The sequence below is a fragment of the Gorilla gorilla genome, chromosome 8 (genome assembly GCF_029281585.2).
Source record: "Gorilla gorilla gorilla isolate KB3781 chromosome 8, NHGRI_mGorGor1-v2.1_pri, whole genome shotgun sequence".
Lineage (NCBI taxonomy): Eukaryota > Metazoa > Chordata > Mammalia > Primates > Hominidae > Gorilla > Gorilla gorilla.
Window position 1 is genome coordinate 131,433,477 of NC_073232.2, and position 26,297 is coordinate 131,459,773.

At 48.4% G+C, this 26,297-nt stretch overlaps 1 protein-coding gene across 1 annotated transcript; it reads right to left on the minus strand.

Annotated features, from left to right (window-relative positions):
* Positions 1–1,100: 1,100 nt before the first annotated feature.
* SFXN4 (sideroflexin 4) lies at positions 1,101–25,808 on the minus strand. Its single transcript, XM_019034656.4, has 14 exons — positions 25,628–25,808; positions 24,219–24,284; positions 22,440–22,514; positions 21,163–21,189; positions 21,026–21,080; positions 19,844–19,869; positions 18,132–18,185; positions 17,994–18,050; positions 17,791–17,856; positions 16,805–16,883; positions 15,191–15,306; positions 7,920–8,005; positions 6,458–6,575; positions 1,101–1,491 (listed from the first exon to the last, which is right to left on the minus strand). The coding sequence occupies exons 1-14, from the start codon at positions 25,736–25,738 to the stop codon at positions 1,414–1,416; spliced, it is 1,014 nt and encodes a 337-aa protein (XP_018890201.1). The 5' UTR covers positions 25,739–25,808; the 3' UTR covers positions 1,101–1,413.
* Between the last annotated feature and the right edge of the window lie 489 nt (positions 25,809–26,297).

A 26,297-nucleotide genomic window follows, 5' to 3' on the forward strand; every position in this document is an offset into this window, starting at 1 on the left:
CTGGGAGGGAGAGCTGATCTCAGGTTCGGATGGGTTGAGTTTGAGGTGTCTGGGACATCCAAATGGCAAAGTACAGCCAAGTAAGCAGCTCAGTGACCAGCCTGAGTGCCCAGCAGTGTGGCAGTGCCACATTCAGGTGGGTCACGGATGAGAGAAATCTTAGCAGAACAGGAGGTGGGGTGGAGACAGTGAGGGCGGACAACTCTTTTAAGGTGTCTGGCTACAGCCAGGCGTGGTGACAGGCGCCTGTAGTCCCAGCCACTCAGGAGGCTGAGGCAGGTGGGTCACTGAGCCCAGGAGTTCAAGGCTGCAGTGAGCTGATTGTGCCAGTGCACTCCAACCTGGGTGACAGCAAGATCCTGTCTCTAATGAGGCAGGTGACAAGCAGTTTATTTCTTTTTGAGACACAGTCGTTCTGTTGCCTAGGCTGGAGTGCAATGGCATGACGTCAGCTCACTGCAACCTCTGCCACCAGGGTTCAAGTGATTCTCCTGCCTCAGCCTCCTGAGTGGCTTGGACTACAGGTGCGCAACACCACGCCTGGCTGATTTTTATATTTTTAGTAGACACGGGGTTTTACCATGTTGGCCAGGCTGGTCTCGAACTCCTGACCTCAGGTGATCCACTGACCTCAGGCGATCCACTGGCCTCAGCCTCCCAAAGTGCTGGGATTACAGGTGTGAGCCACCGCACCTGGCCGACAAGTAGTTTACATACTTCTGGGAAGGACCTGGCAGACAGAGGCTACAGAGCACAGCCCTGAGGAAGCAGAGAGAGGCCCAGAGCCTGGAGGACGCTGGCATTACACGGAGGAAGGATGGGTGTGGGTGCGGGTGTGGGGGGCTCCACTGCTGACCTGTTTCCTGGCGGAGGAGGCAGGGTCCTTTGCCAGAGAGGAGAAAGGAGGCACTGGGCGGAGGGCGGCAAAGGTTTTAAGTAGCTGTCTAGAATGGAGAACACTGAGTAAGCAAACAAGATTGCTTTTGGGGTCGGAGGGTGTAAACAGCGCCCCAGGGGTACGTGTTCCGCTTGAGACAGCCTATCCATTTAACACCTGTGTCCTGGGCACGGTGGACTCTTTGTGTTCTTTCTTCAAATCCTCAACTTGAGACAGGTTTATTAGTTAATTAGTGATTTCACAGTATCCTTTCGCAGGCCGATCCCCACTCCAACCGTTCCCTCAGCAACCCCAGGGGTGTCAGATGGGGCACCCTCCCACTGTCTTCTCCAGCCAGCCTTAAAAACCCCAGAGACGCCAGCCTGGGAACGATCTCAGTATGGAATGTGAAGTCGCCTTGTCAGCACAGACACCTCTGGGGTCCCCAGAAGACCTGTGGCAAAGTTCTCTAAACCGAACCTGGAGAGGGGAAGGTTTTCAAGCAGGAACCACATAAATTCACCTAAAACTCACGCCTACACTCCTCTGTGATAAAAGATTTCTGTTTCTTCTGTTGGAGACTGAATTTTCTCTTCAAGACTACAGTACTGTATCTGAAAAATAGTTAAATTCATAATATTTCTATTAATAGTTTTTCTTGCCTTAGAAGCCAAGTTAAAAAAATCATTTTCTGAAAGCAACCATTTCACAGTCCATCTTTTTCAATAATGTCTAATCTACAGCAGAAAATGTAACCTATTTTTTTTTTAAATCACCCAAGCAGTAAAGAAACTTCTTAAACTTTTTTTTTTTTTTTTTTTTTTTTTTTTTTGAGACAGAGTCTTGCTCTGCTGCGCAGGCTGGAGTGCAGTGGCACCATCTCAGGTCACTGCAACCTCCACCCTCCAAGTTCAAGTCATTCTCATGCCTCAGCCACCCGAGTAGCTGGGATTGGGATTACAGGCGCGCACCACCATCCTTGGCCCATTATTGTTATTTACTTATCTCTACATTTGTTTATAATTGAAAGTTTCCATTAAAAAGTTTTAAGATGGCTGGGCACAATGGCTCATGCCTGTAATCCCAACACTTAGGGAGGCTGAGGCAGGTAGATCACTTGAGGCCAGGAGTTCAAGACTAGCCTGGCTAACATGGTACAAAAAATACAAAAATTAGCTGGGTGTGGTGGCACACACCTGTAATCCCAGCTACTCCAGTGGCTGAGGCACGAGAATCACTTGAACCTGGGAGGTGGAGGTTACAGTGAGCCGAGATCAGGAGGATTGCTTGAGGTGGGGAGTTTGCAATCAGCCTGGGCAATATAGTGGGACCCTATCTCTACAAAAAATAAAAAATTAGCCAGGTGTGGTAGTACGTTCCTGTAGTCCCAGCTACTTGGGGGGCTGAGGCCAGAGGATCACTTGAGCCTGGGAGTCAAGGCTGCAGAAAGCCATGATCATACCACTGCCCTCCAGCCTGGGCAACAGAGTGAGAAACCCTGTCTCAAACACACAAACAAACAAAAAACAAATGTAGAAAGAATGTAATGAACTCACATGTGCTCACTCAGGAATCACTATTAACAATTTGCAGATCTCATTTCATCAAGCACCTCCCACACCCAGCAGTAGGATTTTTTTCCTTGAGTATTTTAAGGCAATTCTCATGTCATGTCACCTACAAGTTCCGAATGATAAAGACCTTATCATTATTGATATAGTACTTGATATAGTAATGACAGTAGTTACAAAACTACTATGCCATTGTCACACCTAACAAAATTAGTAATAACTCCTTATCTCATCTAAGCACCTCCATGCCCGCCTTGAGCCAACAGGATATTTTGTGTCTTTTTTTTTTTTTTTTTTTTTTTTTTTATGAGATGGAGTCTCACTCTGTCATCCAGGCTGGAGTGCAGTGGTGCGACCTCAGCTCACTGCAAGCTCCGCCTCTGGGGTTCACGCCATTCTCCTGCCTCAACCTCCCGAGTAGCTGGGACTACAGGCACCCGCCACCACGCCCAGCTAATGTTTTGAATTTTTTTTTTTTTTTTTGATATGGAGTCTTGCTCTGTCGCCCAGACTGGAGTGCAGTGGTGCGATCTCGGCTCACCGCAAGCTCTGCCTCCAGGGTTCACACCATTCTCCTGCCTCAGCCTCTCGAGTAGCTGGGATTACAGGCGCCTACCACCACGCCTGGCTAATTTTTTTGTATTTTTAGTAGAGACGGGGTTTCACTGTGTTAGCCAGGATGGTCTCAATCTCCTGACCTCGTGATCCGCCCGCCTCGGCCTCCCAAAGTGCTGGGATTACAGGCATGAGCCACCACGCCCGGCCCCAACAGGATATTTCCAAAGTCCAGCAAGCAAGTCTTGGCATCTGAGGTCACGCGTGAGACTGACTCCCTTTCCTGCCTCCACTCTGGCCTCTGGGAGTTCTGCCCCTTCCAACCTTGCATGACTTACCTGCTGCCCTCCTCCTTGGCCTGGCTGTGCAGGCCCTGCCACCTGGCCCCCAGCATCCTGCCTGTTCCTTGCAGCCTCACGTGCCCATTCAGCCCTTCCCATCCTCCACTGGGGATGAACTCTTCCCTCTCCCTCCTGGGCTCAAGTGATCCTCTCACCACAGCCTTCTGAGTAGCTGGGACTGCAGGTGTGTGCCGCTTCACCCTACTAATTTTTTTTTTTTTTGAGACAGGGTCTCACCCTGTGACCCCATTGTAGCCTTGACCTCCCATGCTCAGGTGATCTTCCTACCTCAGCTGCCTGAGTAGCTAGGACTACAGGCACATACCACCATGCCTGGCTAATTATTATTTTTTCTTTTTAAACACTTTTTTTCAGAAGAGAGATGAGGTTCAGGCTGGTCTCGAACCCTGAGCTCAAGTGATCCTCCCACCTCGGCCTCCCAAGTGCTGGGATTACAGGCATGACCCACTGTGCCCAGCCAAATTTTTATTTTTAGCAGAGACGAGGTCTTGCTATGTTGTCCTGGCTGGTCTTGAACTCCGGGGCTCAAGTGATCCTCCCACTTGGGCTTCCCAGAGTGCTGGGATTACAGGCACTGAGCCACAGCACCCGACCTAATTTTTAGAACATTTTATGTAGAGACGAGGTCTCACTACATTCCCCAGGCTGGTCTGGAACTCCTGGCCTCAAGCAATCTTCCCACGTTGGTCCCCCAAAGTGTTGGAATTACAGACATGAGCCACCGTGCCTGGCCTGAAATTTTATTCTGAGATGCTGCCTCGCTCCCCAACCCCTCGCCCATAGCATAGTAATAGGCATAACTATCTAAAATAATCTGAAACTTCTACGTTGTGCTGGCAAAGTTGCTTGAATGAATGATCCTACAACCTAAACCTATAAAACGTGGGTTCTGAACAAGATCATTCCATAAATATAAATGCTTTTGAGGACATATATATTTATAGTGACAGAAATGAACATTTGAAATGTTTAGCCAAGAAACTGCTAATATCAGCCAGGCGTGGTGGCTCACGCCTGTAATCCCAGCACTTTGGGAGGCCGAGGCGGGCGGATCACGAGGTCAGGAGATCGAGACCATCCTGGCTAACATGGTGAAACCCCGTTTCTACTAAAAAATACAAAAAATTAGCTGGGTGTGGTGGCGGGCGCCTGTAGTCCCAGCTACTCAGGAGGCTGAGGCAGAAGAATGGCATGAACCCAAGAGGTGGAGCTTGCAGTGAGCCGAGATTGCGCCACTGCACTCCAGCCTGGGTGACAGAACGAGACTCCGTCTCAAAAAAAAAAAAAAAAAAAAAAAAATTGCTAATATCTGCTAGCATCAGTAATGTCCTTGACATCTGCTAGCAATTTATGGCAGAGCTTTGGAAATTAAAAAAATTGGCTTTCTGACTTTAAAAAAAAAAAAAATGTCCTTGCTACCTACTAAGCAACAACCCTTTGCAGAGATGCCATTATCTTCAGATTATCTTCAGCTCTCTTTAACAGATAAGAAAACTAAGCAAGTTGACCAAGGTCATGGAGAAGCTGGAATCTGAGTCCAAGCAGCCTGACTCATCATAAATTATATTATAAATTATCTATAGAACTGGGCTGTCCAATAGCCACTAAGCACACAAGAGTACCTAATTTAAAATTTAACTTAATTTACAATTCAGTTCCCTAGTCACACCAGCCTCTCCTGAAGTGCTCAGTAGCACACGTAGCTCATGGCTACCATATTGGACAGCACCAATCTATTATAGAACATTTCCATCACTGCAGAAAGTTCCACTGGAGAGGGCGTAGTTATAGAACATTTTGGAGTATTTAAAATTTCTCTAAGTAATTTTAAAAGATTTCTTTTTATGCCCCAGAAAAAAAGGCTTATGAAATATTGTTAAGAAAAACAGAACCCAAAACTGCACCAAGAGATTTGAGGGATAGAATTAAATATAAATATCATTACAATTAACCCTTGAATAATACAGGTTTGAACAATGCAGGTCCACTTATATACTGTTTTCCCCTCAGTCACCCCTGAGACAGCAAGGCCAACCCCTCTTCCTCCTCCGCAGCCTACTCAACATGAAGATGACAAGGATGAAGACCTTGATCCTCACTGAAACTGATGACTCACCTTCACTTAATAAACAGTAAATATATTTCTTCCTCCTTATGATTTTTTTTTTTTTTTTTTTGAGACAGAGTCTCACTCTGTCACCCAGGCTGGAGTACAATGTCATGATCTTGGCTCACTGCAACCTCTACTTCCCCAGGTTCAAGCGATTCTCCTGCCTCAGCCTCCCGAGTAGCTGAGATTACAGGCACCAACAACCCTGGCTAATTTTTGTATTTTTAGTAGAGCTGGAGTTTTACCACGTTGGCCGAGCTGCTCTTGAACTCCTGATCTCAAGTTATCTGCCTGCCTCAGCGTCCCAAAGTGCTGAGATTACAGGCGTGAGCCACCACGCCTGGCCTGATTTTCTTAATAACATTCTATTTTCTCTAGTTTATTGTAGGAATACAGTATACAACACATATAAAATATAAAATATGTGTTACTTGACTTTTTATGTTATTGGTAAGCCTTCCGGTCAACAGTAAGCTATTAATGGTTAAGTTTTCAGGGAGTCAAAGGTTATACTTGGATTTTTGACTACTAACCCCCAGGTTGTTCAAAAGCCAATTGTATTTTGTTTTATTATTTTATTTTTTTGAAATAGGGTCTCACTCTCAGCCAGGCTGGAGTGCAGTGGTGCAATCACGGCTCACTGCAGCCTCAACCTCCTGGGCCCAGGTGATCCTCCCACCTCAGTCTCCTGCGCAGCTGGGACAACAGGTGTGCATCACCACACCCAGCTAATTTGTGTATTATTTTTTGTAGAGATGGGGTCTCACTATGTTGCCTAGGCAGGTCTTGAACTCCTGGGCTCAAGCAATCTTCTCACCTTGGCCTCTCAAAGTGCTGGGATTACAGGTGTGAGCCACTGCACCTGGTCTTGTTTTATATTTTTATAAACTTTGCAGAGTTTTAAGAAGAATAACTTATTTATTTTATTCTTCTAACTGCAAAATAAAAAACTTTGAGAGAAAAGAGGAATGGGGGCACTTACCTGTCCAATCTGTGGAAATATACTAAAAGAAAATGGCACCATCAGTCCCATTGCCAGGACAGTACAAGACAGTTTCAAGATCCACAATGACCCTGGGTTTCTCCTGAAATACTGGGTCCTGTAAGAGACAAGGCATGGCTCACAAGTGATGTTAAACTATCAGGGCTTATTTTCTGAACAGCTGGATCAGGGCCTGTTCTTTTTTCTTTTTGTTGTACCTGAACAGCTAGATCGAGGCCTGTTTTTTTGTTGTTTTTGTTTTTGTTTTTGTTTTTGGAGAGAATCTTCCTCTGTCGCCCAGGCTGGAGTGTAATGGTGCCATCTTGGTTCACTGCAATCTCCGCCTCCTGGGTTCAAGCGATTCTCCTGCCTCAGCCTCCCGAGTAGCTGGGATTATAGGCGCCCGCCACCACGCCTTGCTAATTTTTGTATTTTCAGTAGAGACGGGGTTCACCATGTTGGCCAGGCTGGTCTAGAACTCCTGACCTCAGGTGATCTGCCCACCTTGGCCTCCCAAAGTGCTGGGATTACAGGCGTGAGCCACCGCACCATCCCATCCCTCCTTCTTGGAAATGTGCTCCATGTGTGGTCCTAGCAGGCGATTCCCAGCCTCGCCACACTGGAGTGCGGAATGTGCATCCCAGGCATGCGACCTAACTCAGGCCCACAGAATCCTTCCCTAGGAGTCTCCCCTAAGGGGACGACATTCCTGCCTCCCCTGGGGTTTGCTGTGTTCCACCTCTGATCAGGAGGCTGTGAGGCTATGAGCTGGGAGTTACTAGCAAGTGGGTCCCTCATCAATATGAAGAAGCCAATCTGGCAGGAGAGAAGGAATCAACACCCACGAGAGTGACAGGGAGGCGCGCCCAGCAGGGGAGCTTCTGTTCAAGCTGCCATGGACCGCAATCCTTGCCCGTTCCGGCCCTAAAGCCCCAACGTCTCCCCTCGGGTCTGAGCTCCTGCAGGTTAGGTTTCTCATACTGGTGGCCACAGGAACCCTGATGGATGCCCAGGTCCTCCGCCTCGTAGGCCATTTCTGGCTTCTTAAAAGGGATGAATCTGAATCCGGAGTCGCTGAAGCTCATTTAAAACATACTTGGAATGGGGGTTTAGAGAGGAGGGCTTGAGCAATATTCACAGCAGATGAGAGACAGGGGAACCTGCAAATCATCCAAGCCCCTCATTCTAGAGGTGAGGAAATGGCCGTGGAAGGTCCTTGGACACGCCAAGGACACGGGGTACCTGGAGGCAGAGCCTGGGCTGGATTCCCCATTTGGTGGAATCCGTACACCTGGATTTCCACGCCTGCCACAATCAATCCGCCTGTCTTAGCTGTGATGTGTGTTTATGGGAAGGTTACTGAGCCAACATCTCCCCACCCTCCACCAGGGTCAGTATCTGACAGGTTTTATAAGGATTTGACTTTCAAATCCCTACCTGGGGATATGACCGTGCCTCTTACCTTTTAAAAAAGTAGGTGAAGACTTCAGGAATCAGAGCTGAGGTCCCAAACAGCACTATTCTGGATGCTAGCGTTTCTCTAACAGCCTAGCAAAAATGAAAAGAAAACAGCTTAGGTTGGGCACGGTGGCTCACGCCTGTAATCCCTGCACTTTGGGAGGCCGAGGTGGGTGGATCGCTTGAGGTCAGTAGTTTGAGACCAGCCTGGCCAACATGGTGAAATCCTGTCTCTACCAAAAAATACAAAAATTAGCCCGGTGTGGTGTTATGCACCTGTAGTACCAGCTACTTAGGAGACTGAGAAATGAGAATCACTTGAACCTGAGAGGCGGATTTTACAGTGAGCCAAGATCACGCCACTGCACTCCAGATTGGGCGACAGAGTGAAACTCCGTCTCAAAAAAGAAACTTAGTACAGGAGCAAGACGATTTCCAGGGATCCCACAACTCCTGCGAGAGACAGGCAACAGTAACCCTCCCTTCTCACTTAGAAAAAGAATGCCCGTGGAAAGAGGCGGAGGGGACGCCTTCCACGTAACTTTCCATGTACAGGTGTGTGGCGGTCGGCTGCACTTTGTGCCAGAAATAGCTGGCACCATCTGCCAAACCACCCCAAATAAACTATCCACTAAGTACAAGCAAAGGTGGCTTCTAGACAGATCCTCACTGAGAACCAAATGGTTCCTCAGTGGAAATGCTGGATTTGCCACAGAGGTTTGCTCCGTATCTCCCATCCAAGCCAAGTCTCTGCCACTGGCCTCCTGTCCTGACCTGGCTCAGCAGTGACTCTCATACCTCCCATTGGGGAAGCCTCCAAATGCCCAGCTCTGAGGGCACGGGCACAGCATGGGACCCACACAAGGCTGCCTGTCCGTACCCACGTTTCACAGCGAATTAAAAGTGTTGTACTATAAAATTGTGTTATGTACAGGTTATAACATTTTTGTAATCTTTTCTATAATGTACATTACTCTATACATTAAACATTTAAACATACAATTTACTGTATGGGTGAGTATGTACAAAACCATGTACCCTCAAGGGCACTTTAAGGGACTTGTAAGGGAAATTTTGACTATAAAACAGCTCACGTTAACTTTTTTACTACTTTCATTTATTTATTTATTTTTAGAGACAGGGTCTCACTCTGTCATCCAGGCTGGAGTACAGTGGCGTGATCACGGCTCACTGCAGTGTTGACCTCCCAGGCTCAAGCGATCCTCCTACCTTAGCCTCCCAAGTAGCCAGGATCACAGGTACACCCTACCAGGCCCAGCTAACTTTTCGATTTTTTGTAGAGATGTGATCTCACTATGTTGCCCAAGCTGGTCCCGACTTCCTGGCCTCACGCAATCCTCCTACCCCAGCCTCCTGAGTAGCTAACATGTTAACTTTAGAACCCACCCCTGGGTAAGTAAGACACGCACACCACAAACAGCACATCGTGTACCCAAGAGGAGCAGGCACACCTGCGCCCATCCTTCCCTGAACTCTGTTCCTTCCACTTCCAGCTTCCCATGATTGGCTTTGACCTACCTTCCCAGTCTCCTCCTACCGCCCAGCCCCTGCTCTCTGCTCGCACCTCTGCCCTGCTGTGGGTGACAGTCACGCTTGCATGGTTCCCTCTGCAGGGAATGCCTTTCCCCCCCACAAAAGAGAGGAAGCCGAGGAGGGCTGTTTTTAAAATAAGGTCTCAAGGGCCGGGCACGGTGGCTCACGCTTATAATCCCAACACTTTGGGAGGCCAAGGTGGGCAGATCACCTGAGGTCAGGAGTTCAAGACCAGCCTGGCCAACGTGGTGAAACCCTGTCTCTACTAAAAATACAAAAATTAGCCGGGCGTGGTGGTGGGCGCCTGTAATCCCAGCTACTCGGGAGACTGAGGCAGGAGAATCACTTGAACCTGGGAGGCAGAGGTTGCAGTGAGCCAAGATCACACCATTGCACTCCAGCCTAGGCAACAGAGCGAGACTCAGTCTCTAAAATAAAAGAAATAAAATAAAATAAAAGTCTCAGGGATATAAAGTAAAATTGCTTGACTTCCGGAAGGGAAAAATGGCTGTTAGTGTGCTGTGTGTCCGCATCAGTGGGGCGAGGCCTGCCTCTCTCCCTTAGTCCCATGTGTGGGGAGGACACTCCAAGTGAGACGCCGTCATTAGGAGGCGCTGTGTGCAAAGCAGTGGCTTATGGGGCCAGTCGGGGGAAACAACAGCCACGCGTCACCTGAAATTGGACCAACCGTGCCCTGTTACCATCAGATATTGCTGGTTACGCAGTTTCTGAAATCTTAGCCGAAGAAAATAACCTTCCAGGGACAGGGAAGTGATAGAGGAATGCTTATGCACAATTGCAGACACTTTATTCTTCAGAGAAAAAAAGACCTTTTTTTTTTTAAAGTAGACCAGTAAAGCTTTTCTTTGACCCTAACATGCCCCTCATGCCAAAAATGAAGTTTCTTCTGGTGAGATGGACTCCAGACAGCCAGTCAGGCCTGAGGCTACCTTCCCGCTGGAGGCTGGGGCTCCTGGGGAGACGGGGCTCTCACTGGTGAGGGTGTGGGTCTCCAGAGCCTAGCACCAAGCCTGGCAGGCAGGAGGTGCTGGGAACAACTTGCTGATTGGATATTTGCTCTAAGCTGGGTGCAGTGCCTCACACCTCCCAGCGCTCTGGAAGGCCAAGGCAGGAGGATCACTTGATGCCAGGAGTTTGAGACCAGCCTGGGCAACATAGCGAGACCCCATCTCTACAAACATTTTTTTTAACATTAGCCATGTATGGCGGTGCACACTACTCAGAAGGCTGAGGCAGGAGGGTCGCTTGAGCCCAGGAAGTTGAGGCTGCAGTGAGCCATGTTCGTACCATTGCCCTCCAGCTTTGGCAACAGAGGGAGACTCTGTCTCTATAAATAAATGAATAAATAAATAAACGAACTTAAAAAAATGTGCTCTCACTCTCCTCTCCAGCTTTATGAATAGGTCAGAGCAATACTAACACCTTAAGTTCACACGGAGTTGTGGAGAAATACAAACACACATATGCATAAAGATGTGCAAGTGAATGTCAGAGCAGCCTGATTCATAATAACGCAAGGCTGGACACAACCCAAACGTCCACTGCCTGCAGAATAGATAAGCAAAATGCGGCACATCCAGGAACGGAATACTACTCAGCAATGAAAAGTAACAAATGACCAACATGTGGTACAAGACGGATGAATCTCAAACGTGAAAGAAGCAAGACACAAAAAACTACAGTGTGATTCACTTATGTATAATTTCTGGAAAAGGCAAAAACTAAGAAGACAGAAAAGCAAGTCAGTGGCCAGGCATGGGGGCTCACGCCTGTAATCCCAGCACTTTGGGAGGCCGAGGTGGGTGGGTCATGAGGTCAGGAGATCGAGACCATCCTGGCTAACACAGTGAAACCCCGTCTCCACTAAAAATACAAAAAATTAGTTGGGCGCAGTGGCGCACACCTATAGTCCCAGCTACTTGGGAGGCTGAGGCAGGAGAATCGCTTGAACCTGGGAGGCAGAGGTTGCAGTGAGCCAAGATCGCACCATTGCACTCCAGCCTGGGAGACAGAGTGAGACTCCGACTCAAAACAAAACAAAACAAAAAGAAGCAGATCAGTGCTTCCCTAGGGCTGGGGGTGGGGGTGGGGGTGGGCATTTGGGACATTTTTAGGATGATGAAAATGTTCTACAACTGGACTGTGGTGATGGTCACACAACTGTTTCATTTATTTATTATTATTATTTTTTGAGACAGAGTCTTTCTCTGTCACCCAGGCTGGAGTGCAGTGGCGCAATCTCAGCTCACTGCAACCTCTGCCTCCTGGGTTCAAGTGATTCTCCTGCCTCAACCTCCTGAGTAGCTGGGACTACAGGCATGCGCCACCATGCCCAGCTAATTTTTGTATTTTTAGTAGAGACACGGTTTCACCATGTTGGCCAGGCTGGTCTCAAACTCCTGACCTCAGGTGATCTACCTGCCTCAGCCCCCCAGAGTGCTGGGATTACAGGCGTGAGCCACCGCGCCTGGCCTATTTTTTATTTTTTGAGACAAGGGTCTCTTTCTGTCACCTAGGCTGGAGTACAGTGGTGTGATAACAGCTTGCTGCAGCCTCAACCTCCTAGGCTCAGTTGATCCTCTCACCTCAGCCTCCTAAGCAGCTGGGACTACAGATGCACCCCGCCATGCCTAGCTAATTTTTTAAAAATCTTTTTGTAGAGACAGGGTTTCGCTATGCTGCCCGGGCTGGTCTCGCACTCATGGACTCAAGCGATCTGCCTCCCGAAGTGTTGGGATTACAGGCTTGAGTGAGCCACCATGCCTGGCTGCACAATTGTTTCAAACTGACTAAAATTCATCAAACTATCCTCTTACAAATGGGTAAATTTTACACTATGTAAATTATACCTCAATAAAGCTGTTTGAAAAAATGTCTCTTTCGGGGGTTTTTTTTTTTTTTTTTCCCAGGGGAAAGCGCAAATGCAGTCCCAGCTGGTTTGTTTTTGTTTGTTTGTTATTTTTCAGATGGGGTCTCGTTCTGTCGCCCAGGCTGGAGTGCAATGGCACGACTTCGGCTCACTGCAACCTCCACCTCTCAGGTTCAAGCAATTCTCCTGCCTCAGCCTCCCGAGTAGCTGGGATTACAGGCACCCGCCACCATGCCCAGCTAATTTTTGCCTTTTTAGTAGACACGGGGTTTCACCATGTTGGCCAGGCTGGTCTCGAACTCTTGACCGACTGCAAGTGATCCAATTTACGGGTGGTTTGTTAGGCCCAGAACCTTCATTTCAAACTAATGACCTATTTTCTTACTGGCAGCAATTTCTCTGTTACTTATAATTATTTTATCTCTGTCATAATTCACTTAGGTAAGGAGCTATGCTACTAGATGGTCTAGTGGAAATGCCATTAGCCTGTATCTGATAGTTTATAATTCAGCTTTGTCAGTCAGTGATAGGATTTAAAGTAACATGTTTGGTGAGCTGAATAATGACGTATTTACCGATGGAATGAACAACCATCTTTTCTGAGCTCCTCTGCCACCAACATGCTGGTCAGTAGAAGGACATACCCTGGCTGGCTAAGGGAGTCCTCTGGATCCCACACTGCCAGAAGCCCGGTTAGCCCCTTCACTTCATATCAGGGCTGCTCCACTCTGCTTGATATGTCATTTGCAAACAACTAAAGTCTTCAGCTAAAGTCATTTCACAGGGACCAAAAAAGATCTCACCTGCTAAAAACATATTATTTTAAAAGTCCACACCCAAAATGAAAAGACCATAGACTATACCAGGTTCTCACGGCTGAATGCACTCAGTAGTCACTGTGTTGAACTGAACAAAAGAATACTTTGGCCAGGCCCAGTGGCTTACCCCTGTAATCCCAGCACTTTGGGAGGCCAAGGTGGGCAGATCACTTGAGCTCAGGAGTTTCAGACACGACTGGGCAACATGGCGAAACCCCATGTCTATAAAAAGCACAAGCATGAGCCAGGCATGGTGGTGCATATTTAGAATCCCAGCTACTTGGAAGGCTGAGGTGAGAGAATCACCTGAGCCTGGGAGGTTGAGGCTGTAGAGAGCCGTGATCACACCATTGCACTCCAGCGACAGAAGGAGACCCTGTCTCAAAAAAAAAAAAAAGAAAAAGAAGAAACTAATAGTAAAAATTATTCAGAATTGAGGCCTTGAAAAGGAGTTTTGGATCAGAGAATTCAATGTTCTAAGTCCATTCTTGACAAAAGTAGTCCTTAGCAATGAAGACTATAAGGACATCTGCTGAATGGGAGAAGCAGGGGCTCTTTTAACCCCAGAAAGGGGTGTCCACTGACCTCTGTAAGTGCAGAACAGGCTGCGAGGGGAGTGGCCCCCAATCAGCACACACTGGGAGGGCAGATATTGGATTTGAAGAATAGGATCTCACTCTCAGAGGTGCCCAGCACTTGTCAGATGCCTGTCTGTGGCAGTCAGCCTCACGGGTCACCATGGCAACAGTACCCAGTTATTTAATCCAGCACTCATCTAGCTGTTGCTGTAGGGGTACTCTGCAGACACGGGGCACGTCTGCAATCAGCTCACTTTAAGAAAAGCAGGTTACCACCAGGCGCGGTGGCTCACACCTGTAATCCCCGTACTCTGGGAGGCCGAGGCGGGCGGAACACCTGAGGTCAGGAGTTTGAGACTAGCCTGGCCAATATGGTGAAACCCCACCTCTACTAAAAATACAAAAATTGGCTGGGCGTGGTGGTGCGCACCTGTAATCCCAGCTACTCAGGAGGCTGAGGGAGGAGAATCGCTTGAACCCGGGAAGCGGAGGTTGCAGTGAGCTGAGATCACGCCATTGCACTCCAGCTTGGGTGACAGGGCAAGACTCCGTCTCAAAAAAAAAAAAAAGAAAAGAAGGTTACCCTCCACAATGTGGGTGGGCCTTATCCAATCAGTTAGAGGCCTTATAGGCAAAAACTGAGGTTTCCCAAAGAAGAAATTCTGCCTCAAGGCTGTAGCAGCAGCTCCTGTCCAAGTTTCCAGCCTCCAGGCCTGCCCTGCAGATTCCCACAATTGTGTAAGCCAATTCCTTAGAACAAATCTAATAGACATGTACTGCCCAGGTGTGGTGGTGCACACCTGTAATCCCAGCACTTTGGGAGGCCACAGTGGGAGGATCACTTGAACTCAGGAGTGAATGGGAGGGACAGTGGAGACAGAGGTGCATGCTTTTCTTTTGAGAGATTTCAAAAAGAAATTGGGGGCCAGGCATGGTGGCTCATGCCTGTAATCCTAGCACTTTGGGAGACCAAGGTGGGTGGATCACTTGAGGCCAGGAGTTCGAGACCAGCCTGGCCAACATGGTGAAACCCCGTCTCTACTAAAAATACAAAAATAAGCCAGGTGCAGTGGTGTGTGCCTGTGGTCCCAGCTACTTGAGAGGCTGAGGTGGGAGGATCGCTTGTGTTAGGGAGGCAGAGGTTGCAGTGAGCCAAGACTGCACCATTGCACTCCAGGCCAGTGCGACAGAGCAAGACCCTGTCTCAGAAAGAAAGATTATGTACATATATCCCATTGGTTCTGTTTCTCCAGAGAACCCAGACTAATGCCCCATCTTATCAGGGGGCAAAATGAGAAATTTCTCTCTCAGCATGCTAAGGAAAGACGGGTAAAGAAAGGTTGAAGGCAGACATGAATTTGTCACTGGCTTTCAAACAGAAAAGTCTAGTCTTTGCCCAAAAGGCAAGCAGCTATAGCTTCATCCTGTCTCTTACCTTTGTCCCAGCAATTCTGGAATGGCCCAGGACATTGCCTTCCTTGTCCATGACCGCAATCCCCTTAATGGATTCAAGACTTCGGGACATGTAGACATTCATTCCACTGGCTTGCACTGTAGATGTAAAGAAGTAAAGAACACCCAAGACAGGGGTGAGTCTTGTTCCAGCAAAGGAACATCTCTTTGGGTGTCTGCCCCCTGCAAGCCTCTTTCTCTGACAGCTGGCCTTTCTTGACCCTCAGGTGGACACCTGCCATAGGCTGGGCCAACCAGGTGCTCTCCTGGGGCTGTGGAAGTAGGCTCAGAACTGCTGGCCACTCAGTCTTGGATCCTGACCATAGCCTGGGACCAGCTTCCAGCACCACTGCTTCCTTACCGGATTCCAGGAGAAACCCTGGGATCTTGGAAACATATCCCTCCCTCGTCTTTGCTTAAGTTTTTTTTTTTCAGACAGAGTTTCACTCTTGTTGCCCAGGCTGGAGTGCAATGGTGTGATCTCAGCTCACTGCAACCTCCGCCTCCTGGGTTCAAGCAATTCTCCTGCCTCAGCCATGAGTAGCTGGGATTACAGGCATGCCCCACCACGCCCGGCTAATTTTTGTATTTTTAGTAGAGACGGGGTTTCATCATGTTGGTCAGGCTGGTCTCAAACTCCTGATCTCAAGTGATCCACCCGCAATGGCCTCCCAAAGTGCTGGGATTCCAGGTGTGAGCCGCCACACCTGGCCAAAGTTGTAAGGTTTCTATAACACCATTTCCTCAATTTCACACTGACATCAGTCTGCCAACTCTTCAAACTGCTATGATTCCCAAACCCAAATTTCGAGCATGACATAGTAAACTTGCAGGCTGGCAGAGTCAAAATATTCAGCTAATATCTCTGTCACCCCACTGGGTTGGAATCTCTATACTAACCATTTGCTTGCTGTGTAAGTCTAGGCAAGTTACTTAATCTCCCTGTGCCTCAGTCTCCTCATCTGTAAATAGGAATAATATTTCCTACCCATAAGTTGTTGTCGGGATTAAGTAAAATAATGTATGTAGAACGTTTACACAGATAATCTTTAAAATGTAGTGCCAGGCGCAGTGGCTCATGCCTCTAATCCCAGCATTTTGGGAAGCTGAGGCAGGCGAATCACTTGAGGCCAGAAGTTCAAGACCAGCTTGGCCAACATGGTGAAAGCCTGTCTCTACTAAAAATACAAAAAAACAATTAGCTGGACATGGTGGTGCATGCCTGTAATCCCAGCTACTTGGGAGACTGAGACAGGAGAATTGCCTAAATCCAGCAGGCGGAGGGTTGCAGTGAGCCAAGCTCATGCCACTGCACTCCAGCCTGGGTGACAGAGCAAGACTCTGTCTCAAGAAAAAAAATGTAATTTGCGTTTCCAGTCTTGTGTTCATTCTTTGGCCATTAATGTGGGTATCTACAGAAAGTGTCACCTCTCAAACCAAAGACCTGATATGGGCTTGGGGGCCTGCCGGGCTGCAAAGGCCACCTGTCATCGGTCACAATGTGCCAAGGGAGCCAGGTGCCTCTGGAGATGAAGGAAGGCTCACAGACCACAAAGACACCCCACCCAGACTGCAGCCTCCAGCCCTTCCTGCTCACCGAGGAAGATCACAGGTAAGAGTCTTTTAATCCAAGGGCCAGTCAGGCCATACTTCATCTGGACAAACTGAGGGATTACCTAGAAAAGGAGAGAGAAAAATCATTATTTCATGGAACTGAAAAATCAGCGGAAACTACTCACTAGCAGAGAGGTCGCCCTGACCTAGTTCCTATTACAAGTCAGACCACTGCCAGTGCTCTTCAGGTATTTTTCAAATTCCTGCAACATGGAGGTCCTCTCCCTGTTCATCTAAGGAGTCAACAGGGGCTTAGAGAGAGGTATGGAAGTTGTTGAGAGTCACAGAGCCATTAAAGGTTTGAGCCAGGATGAGGGCCCAGGCTTGTCTGATGCCAACATCTCCCCATCTTTCACCATTACAGTGTCTTGACATCCAAGGCAATACACAAATTATATAATATATTTATAACACACAATTCATATAACAATTTTTAAAAAGATAACAGTACCAGCCAGGCGTGGTGGCTCACGGCTGTAATCCCAGCACTTCAGGAGGTCGAGGCGGGCAGTTCACCTGAGGTCAGGAGTTTGAGACCAACCTGGCCAACATGGTGAAATCCCTTCTCTACTAAAAAACACAAAAAATTAGCTGGGTGTGGTGGCACGTGCCTGTCGTCCTGGCTACTCGGAAGGCTGAGGCAGGAGAATCACTTGAACCCAGGAGGCAGAGGTTGCAGTGAGCTGAGATCATGCTACTGCACTCCAACCTGGGCAACAGAGCAAGACTGTGTCTCAAAAAAAAAAAGAAAGAAAATAGAAAAAAATAAAAAGACAACAGTACCATGTATATGCTTAGAAACTTAAACTATTAACATGATTATTTTGGGATAATATGATTACAGGTGACTTTTATTTCCTAGTCATATTTTCTAAATTGTTTAAATTGGAACACAAATTTGTAATTGGAATAAATAAAACTTCCTGGATTCTGAGGAATAAAGATTTGACAGATTCTAAAAATACCTACTCCTAAGAAAGTTGAAGAAGCAACGGCTCCCGCCATTAGTAATGATCTTTCTAGTGGCTTACAAGTCTAAGGAGAAACAAAAGTACTTATTTAGCAAATATCGCAGTTTTATCCAGCAAAGATAATTTAAAAACAAACACATACAACAAACTCCAAAAGGAATAACACAAAACCCCACACTCTCTGGGTCTCATAATACTCACGTAACTTCTGTTTCCATTGATGCTGTTGAACGCTGCCATGTAGGCACAGAGGAAAACCTGCCGAGAGGGGCAAATGGATCGCATTTTCGTTTCAAGCATAACAGAATTTAGTAATCGTGAAACAGGAAGAATGGCTACCTGAGGTAAAATCACGGACTTGATCCCTCTCAGTGGCGTCATTGACAAAAATACCTTTTAAGAAGAAAGTGGAACAGAGTTACAAGTGTTTCTGTGGAAGGAGAACTTGCAGTAGCAAAGAACTTTCCAGGGGAGAGGGAGAATTGAGCCCCCAAGGAGCTGGGGCAGGAGAGGATGGTGGTGGGTACAGGGGCTGCCGGTCCGTAGACAAGGTTGAGTGAGCACCTGCCAAACACCAAACTAGCAGCTCTAAGGACATCCAGGGTCGAACAGCAGGCCGTGTCTCCAGGGCCTTAGTCCAGCAGGGTAGCTAAGATGTACACATTTGTTAGCTGGGCGCGGTGGCTCACTTCTATAATCCCAGCACTTTGGGAGGCTGAGGTGGGAGGATCACTTGAGGCCAGGAGTTGACCAGCCTGGCCAACATGGTGAAACCCCGTCTCTACGAAAAACAGAAATTAGCCAGGTGTGGTGGTGCACACCTGTAATCCCAGCTACTCGGGAGGCTGAGGCAGAAGAATCGCTTGAATCCGGAAGGCAGACGTTGCAATGAGCCAAGATCATGCCATTGCACTCCAGGCTGGGAGACAGAGCAAGACTCCGTCTCAAAAAAAAAAAAAAAAAGAAGTACACATTTGCTAGGGAAAGCAGACAGGAGCCTGTGGTGTGGACAAGTACCTCCTAGGCTGGGAGTGATGACTTATGCCTATAATCCCAGCACTCTGGTAGGCCAAACTGGGAGGATCCCTTGAGGCCAGGAGTTCGACACCAGCCTGAGCAATGTAGCAAGACTCAGACTCTGGTAAAAATAAAAAAATTAGCCTGCCATGGCGGCAAGTACTTGTATTCCCACCTACTCAAGAGGCTGAAGTAAGGGGATCGATTGAGCCTAGGAGTTTGAAGTTACAGTGAGCTATGATTGTGCCACTGCACTCCAGCCTGGGCAACAGAGCAAGACCCTATTTTAAAAAACAAAAAACGGTCCAGGCATGGTGGCTCACGCCTGTAATCCCAGCACTTTCGGAGGCCAAGGTGGGTGGATCACCTGAGGTCAGGAATTCGAGACCAGCCTAGCCAACATGGCAAAACCCCATCTCTACTAAAAATAAAAACATTAGCTGGGTATGGTGGTGAGCGCCTGTAATCCCAGCTACTCAGGAGGCTGAGACAGGAGAATTGCTTGAACGAGGGAGGCAGAGGTTGCAGTGAGCTGAGATTGCGCCAGTGCACTCCAGCCTGGGCGACAGAGCGAGACTCTGTCTCGAAAAACAAAAAAAACCCCAAAAAACCAAAAAGCACCTCCCAAGGGCCAAGGTGAGAAAAGCCTCACGGGGACAATGCCAGGTCCCAGGTGAGGGGCTGTGTCAGAGGAGGACTTGGTGGCAAGGGGTTTGTGCAGGGAGCTCATCCTAACTCACTGGCCGCTTCTACCGTGCTCTGCGCATACTTGGTGTTCAGAAAAGGGATGACCTTGCCAAGCTGTGGGCCTTCCAGAGGCCCGGATGCCTGACTGGGAGGGTGTGGGGAGGGGGAGGGAGTGGGGACAAGGACATATGAACAGCAGCCATGGGTTATCAGTGGGGATCCACAACCATCTATCAGGCAGTCATGTGACAGGGGTCTGGAGCTGGAGGGACACAGCTGAGGTTAGGAGGAGAGTGGCCATCTTCCCAAGCCCCTAGTCTCCTAACGGCAAATGTCTGCTTGCTCACCGTGGGCGCCATGAAAGGCAGGAACGCTGGCAGGAAGAGAAGAGAGGAGGTGTCAGTGACCACAGTTGCCCAGGCAGAGGGGGCCAGAAGGGGACTACCCACCTGAACACCTCTTCCCCAGCTTCCAGAAGGCACAGACCTCAAAGGACTTTTTCCACTCATTCTTTGTTTTTCTAATACAGTGGTGGGTCAAGGTCTCAGCACTTTGGTAGGCTGAGGCTGGAGGATGGGTTGAGGCCAGGAGTTCGAGACCAGCCTCTATTTTGTAGAGGTAGCGAGACCCCAACCTCCACAAAAAATTTAAAGCCAGGTGTGGCGGCATGACCCTGTAGTCCCAGCTACTCAGGAGGCTGAGGTAGAAGGATCAGCTGAGCCTGGGAGTTGGAGGCTGCTTTGAGCTATTATGGTGCTACTGTACTCCAGCCTGGGTAACAGAGTGAGACCCTGTCTCTAAAAATAATAATAATAATAAAGTATGTACATAAAATTACTATAACATGGCCGGGCACAGTGGCTCACGCCTGTAATTCCAGCACTTTGGGAGGCCAAGGTGGGTGGATCAGAAGGTCAGGAGTTCGAGACCAGTCTGGCCAACATAGTGAAACCCTGTCTCTAATAAAAATAACAAAGGAAAAAAATTAGCTGGGCATGGTGGCGGGCACCTGTAATCCCAGCTACTCAGGAGGCTGAGGCAGGAGAAATCACTTGAACCTGGGAGGCGGAGGTTGTAGTGAGCCGAGATTGTGCCACTGAACTCCAGCCTAGGTGACAGAGTGAGACACTGTTTCAAAAAAAAAAAAAGAAAGAAATCCTGCTGGGGGAGAAATAATTAAAGCAAGGCAGGCAGAGTTTTCTTTTTTTTCTTTTTCTTTTTGGAGACGGAGTTTCACTCTTGTTGCCCAGGCTGGAGTGCAATGGCATGATCTCGGCTCACTGCAACCTCCGGCTCCCGGGTTCAAGTTCAAGCAATTCTCCGCCTCAGCCTCCTGAGTAGCTGGGACTACAGGCACGTGCTACCACAATGCCCAACTAATTTTTTACATTTTTAGTAGAGACGGGGTTTCACCATGTTGGCCAGGCTGGTCTCGAACTCCTGACCCCAGGTGATCTGGCAGGCAGAGTTTTCTAAGTGTTAGAAACTACATCTTCCCAACCCACTTCTGAAAATTAGAACCAACTCACCTGCAGGTCGAAAAAGCTTGGGGATCAGGTTGCTGCTGTCGGGATGCACTGTTGCCTTCAAAAGGAGAGATGCAAGGTTAGCTGGATGTCTGGTTTTATTATAGGACACTAAAAATTAGGAAGGGGCTGAAACTTACAAGACTCTGCTTCCAAGCTTCTTGTATCTTAAAGGAGAAAAAAGAATAGCTTTGTTTCATTTTAAATTTTTTTTAAGAGACAAGGTCTTGCTCTGTCACCCAGGGCTGGGATATAGTGGCACAATCATCACTCACTGCAGAACAGCCTCGAACTACTGGGTTCAAACGATCCTCCCACCTCACCTTCCTGAATAGCTGAAACTACAGGCTCACGCCACCATTCCCAACTAGTTGTTTAATTTTTAGTAGAGATGGGGTCTTGCTATACGGCCCAGGCTGGTCTCGCACTCTTGGCATCAAGTCATCCTCCCAAACCATTGGAATTACAGGGGTAAGCCATCACACCCAGCCTTAAAACAACAACAACAACAACAACAACAACAACAAAAAGCTTTTAAAGGTGGCTCAGCAGCAAAGAATTTCTTTGCCAGTCTCATTTCTGGGACCACCTTTGTTCTACCTTTCAGAGAGTGAAGGCCAGAGCTGTTTTTTACCACATTGACAGAACAAATCAAAATAAATGGATCATATGAATAAACAAATGAACTAATGACAAGCAAAGAGACGAGCCACACACAGAAATGGACCAGAACATTAAAAAGTCCTGTCTCTACCCTTGGAGAATACCAACACCTAACTTATCCCTCAGATGAGTCCCCGAATCCGGCTTGCCTCTGGCTCAGAGCAGAGTAGACTGTGTGCTGATGACACACCATGCCATCAGCCAAGTTACTTGCAATAGAGCCAAGCTGTCAGCCCAGGGTCCCCAACACATTCTTAGAAAAAGTTAAATATGTGAGTTCTCCATAGGCTGCCTTGAGGAACTGGTGTTTGTGAGCTCCAGAAAGCCCCACACACTGCAAGGTAGATAAGGAACAGTCCATTTGAGCCTATCGGCAGGAACGCTGCCTGCAGTGAAAAATGAATTCTGACGTCAGAGTGCTGTCTGAATTCTGGGGTTTGCCATGGGGCTCCAGGAATCAGCTGCAGGGAATCCCCACAAATATCCACTGCATAGGAGGAAACTTGCTGTCTGGTTTATGGGACAGAATTCTAACTACATTTAAAAAACTAACCCAGTTTTGCAAAGCTGGTCCTCTGGGCAGTATATAACAATGACAGCATTAATAGCCAATAGAACAGTGGCTCCCAAGGGAAGGAAAAAAGAAAGAAAAGAGACAGAGACAGAGATTAATGGCCAAATTCCACCTGACTTCAGACCATGCAGGCAGAACCATCTGAGGGCAACCAGCCAGACCTGAGCACGTGAAACATACCCTTTGGTCCGCCGAGGCAGGGCTGGAAGCATCTTCATTTGTGCACAATAGTTGCCTCGAGTTTTCTATACTTTCCTAAAATCAGATATCAAGTAATCAAGTAATGATCTCAACATTGTTCAGGTTTATCCCCAGATGTAGGAATCACCAGCTCACTCACCAGCATGCACTGGACTTCGACTGCATGCCTGATTTCAAGCCACATGGTGCCCTAGGCTCTCTATCCATTAGGATAGCCCTGAGTGCCATTCAGATTTATGCCTTCCTCTTCCTAGATGCTCCAGCAGCTGCCCCCAATGGTGCTGTCACCTCCTCCACTCTCTGATGTCAACTGTCGCACTGAATGGTTACCACCATCCCCTGGCTATACATGTCAGAAACCTAGAAGTCCTACCTCACCCACTTCCATGTCTAATCAGTTCAGTCTTATTTCCTCTCTTTTTCTTTCTTTCTTTTCTTATTGTTTTTTAAGAGACAGGGTCTCACTCTGTTGCCCAGGCTGGAGTGCAGTGGTGTGATCATAGCTCACTGCAGCCTTAAACTTCTGGGCTTAAGTGATCCTCTTGCCTCAGCCTCCCAAATAGTTGTGACTACAGGCACAACCCACTACACCTGGCTAACTTTCTATTTTTATTTGTACAGATAGGGTCTCGCTACATTGCCCAGGCTGGTCTCAAATTCTTATTCTCGAGAGATCCTCCCATCTCAGATTCTCAAAGTGCTGGGATTATAGACATGAGCCACCACAGCCAGCTTCCATTTCTTAATTTGAGAAAAAATAAATACAAAAATTACAAAGAATGGCTACACACTATAATCCCCTCACCCAGAATTAACATGGAAACATCTGGTTATATTTGCTTCTAATTTTATTACATTTTCTTTCTTTTTTTTTTTAAAGATGGAGTTTCACTCTTGTCGCCCAGGATGTGACCAGTTTAGCCAGTCTGTCCTCCATCACGTGGAAGATTTGTTTGATTCTCTCTGAATCCCCAGCACCTGGCCTGGGCCTGATATTACCTGTTAAACAGATGTACGCTTTTCTTTTCTTTTTTTGCCGGGGGAAGGGGATAGAGTTTTGCTCTTGTCACCCAGGCTGGAGTGCAGTGGCAAGATCTCGGCTCACTGCAACCTCCACCTCCTGGGTTCAGAAAGTGATTCGCCCACCTCAAGCCTTCCAAATAGCTGGGATTACAGGTGTCTGCCACCACACCCAGCTAATGTTTGTATTTTTAGTAGAGACGTGGGTTTCACCATGTTGGTCAGGCTGGTCTCGAATTCCTGACCTCAGGTGATCCACCCGCCTCGGCCTCCCAAAGTGCTGGGATTAAAGGCATGAGCCACTGCACACGGTCAGATGTACGCTTTTCCTTACCCCTTCCAATCTGACAAGCTCATTTAGAAGGAATAAACACAATAATATATGTAGATTCTGTTATTTCAACTGCTTTTAAAAGGGACACGTGGGCAGGGCCTGAGGTCGGGAGTTCAAGACCAGCCTGACCAACATCGAGAAACCCCCATCTCTACTAAAAATACAAAATTAGCCGGGCATGGTGGCGCATGCCTGCAATCCCAGCTACTCGGAAGGCTGAGGCAGGAGAATCGCTTGAACTTGGGAGGCAGAGGTTCCTGTGAGCCGAGATGGTGCCACTGCACTCCATCCTGGGCAACAAGAATGAAACTCTGTCTCAAAAAAAAAAAAAAAAAAAAGGGACACGCAGACTTCAAGTTTCAAAATAAAATGTGAAATTCATTAGCTCTGAAAACAATACTTACAACTGAAATGAACACATTTGTAGGATCTAATAATTCTGTCCATTGAAGAAATCGTCGAATAAAGGACTTAGGAGGGAGAAAAGCAACAGAGAGATTAATGGCAGCAGAAAAATAAAGATATAAATACTAACAGTTGGCTTTTTTTTTTTTTTTTCTGAGAACCTGCCAGGGTCTGTGATCTGCCTTTTACTGGCATCATCTCCTGGGATCCTCCCAACCTCTCCAGGTTCTCCAGGTGAGGAAGCTGAGGCTTAGAGGGACTCCTGAATGTACTCAAGGCAACACAGCCAGGAAGTGATTCAGAAGTCTGTGCCCTTAACCTCTCAGTATCAAATTGCCCTTGAGGGTTAAAATCCCAGACTTTGGGGGTTCAAATGGTCTTACGTTCATATCTCACATATGACCTCGAAGCAATGGCCTAGAATATCTCAAGAGTCTGTGGCCTCACTCTCTGCTTGCTATAAGGCTTCACTCCAGTGACAAAGGATGGACGCCCCATTAAGGGCTCAATGGTGCAGCTGGGGTCACACTGGGGAAAAGAGGTTTGCTCCAGCAAACTCCAAACTTTGTAGTGGTTCTGGCTTTAAGCCTTAGCTCTGCTGGAGCAACCTGAGCTCACCGTCCCTTCTCAATTTCCCCACCTAAAAAAAAAACAGGGCTGGACCCCACTTAGGAGAGGCCTCAAAGAGAACCCCCTAAAGCCCTGCTCTCCAATTCGCCACACGCGGCTGAACCCAGATGTGCTGCGGCTGTAACAGACGCCGGATTTGGAAGACTCTGTACCAAAAAAGCGAGTAAAATATCTCAGCGATGTTTTTTACTGATTACATGTTGAAATGTTAATATTTTGCACCTGCTGAGCTAAATGTACTGTATTGTTAAAAATTTCAGCTGTTTGTTTTTATCTTGTTTAATGTGGCTACTAGAAAATGTTTAATTACCTGTAAGGCTCACATCGTATTTCTATTGGACGGTGCTGCCCTAGACGCCGCAGGGAGATAAGTCCTGCTTATGTCCTGTCCAAGGGTGGCTTCCCAATGCCTCGGGGGTCTCACCGAGAGTGGCTGAGCTTACCACGGTGGGAGGGCCTGTTTCTCCCCAATCTGCTGCTCAGCCACAGCTCAGGCAGTAGGGAGCAGCCACCTGCGCGGACTGGGCCCCTCCGAGAGGGCAATCTGGAGGGTGACGTTGTGGTCGTGGGCATCTGGCAGCTTCGATTTCCCCTGCGTCCCCTCCCGCGCCCTAAGGGGTGAAGGCCGGTGGTGCGCGTTCCCGGCACAACTCCGGGACGAGGAAACGGAGACAGGGGGCGCCCACGTGGCCTGGCCAAGGTCACCCGGGTCAGCCCGACTCCACGCGGCCCGGCCCGCCCCCTCCCTGCCCCTAGTCGCGCCGGGCCCGGGCCGTACTTGGCGCTCGGTGATCCAGAAGCGCACGTTGGGCTCAATGAAGGCGGGGACGGCGTCGCTGCGTCCTAGGAGCCGCCCAGGTTGCGTTTCCTCCTCCTGTTCCAGGGACATTTTGCGCCGGTTAGAGTGGCCGCCGCCGCCAAGCCGCGCGTGGAGGAGGAGCCGGGCGGCGAGCCCCGCCCCGGGCCGCGCGCACCCGCAGTTCCCGCCCCAGGCCCGCGCGCCCGACGTCCCGTGTCACAGCGCCTCGGGGCCCTTGCGCGCCCACTGTTCCGGCGAGCGCAGCTCTCCCACGGGCCACGTCCTCCCAACCCTGCTTGCCCTGCTCCGCACCTATGGGGAGCCGGGCCGTCTCCAGGCCCCAAGGGGTCACTATCGGAACCCCTCACCACAGTACCTAATGCGAAGACCCGGAAAGGTTGTGAGTGAGGCCGTCCGCAACCTCACCCTGCGCTTCTGCCGCGCCCTACCCCTGGTCATTACCCTCGAAAATCCCTCCGATTGCCCACGAATTCCAGTGTGCATGGTGTTGCGCAGTCAGACCGGCTGCATCATGGTCTCAGCCCAGTGAAAATGTCAAATGCGGTGCCCCTTATTCAAGTTACTGAGAATTTCAAGAGAGTAACACCAGAGCATCAAACCAAGTATAGTGCCCTGGGCACAGTGCACT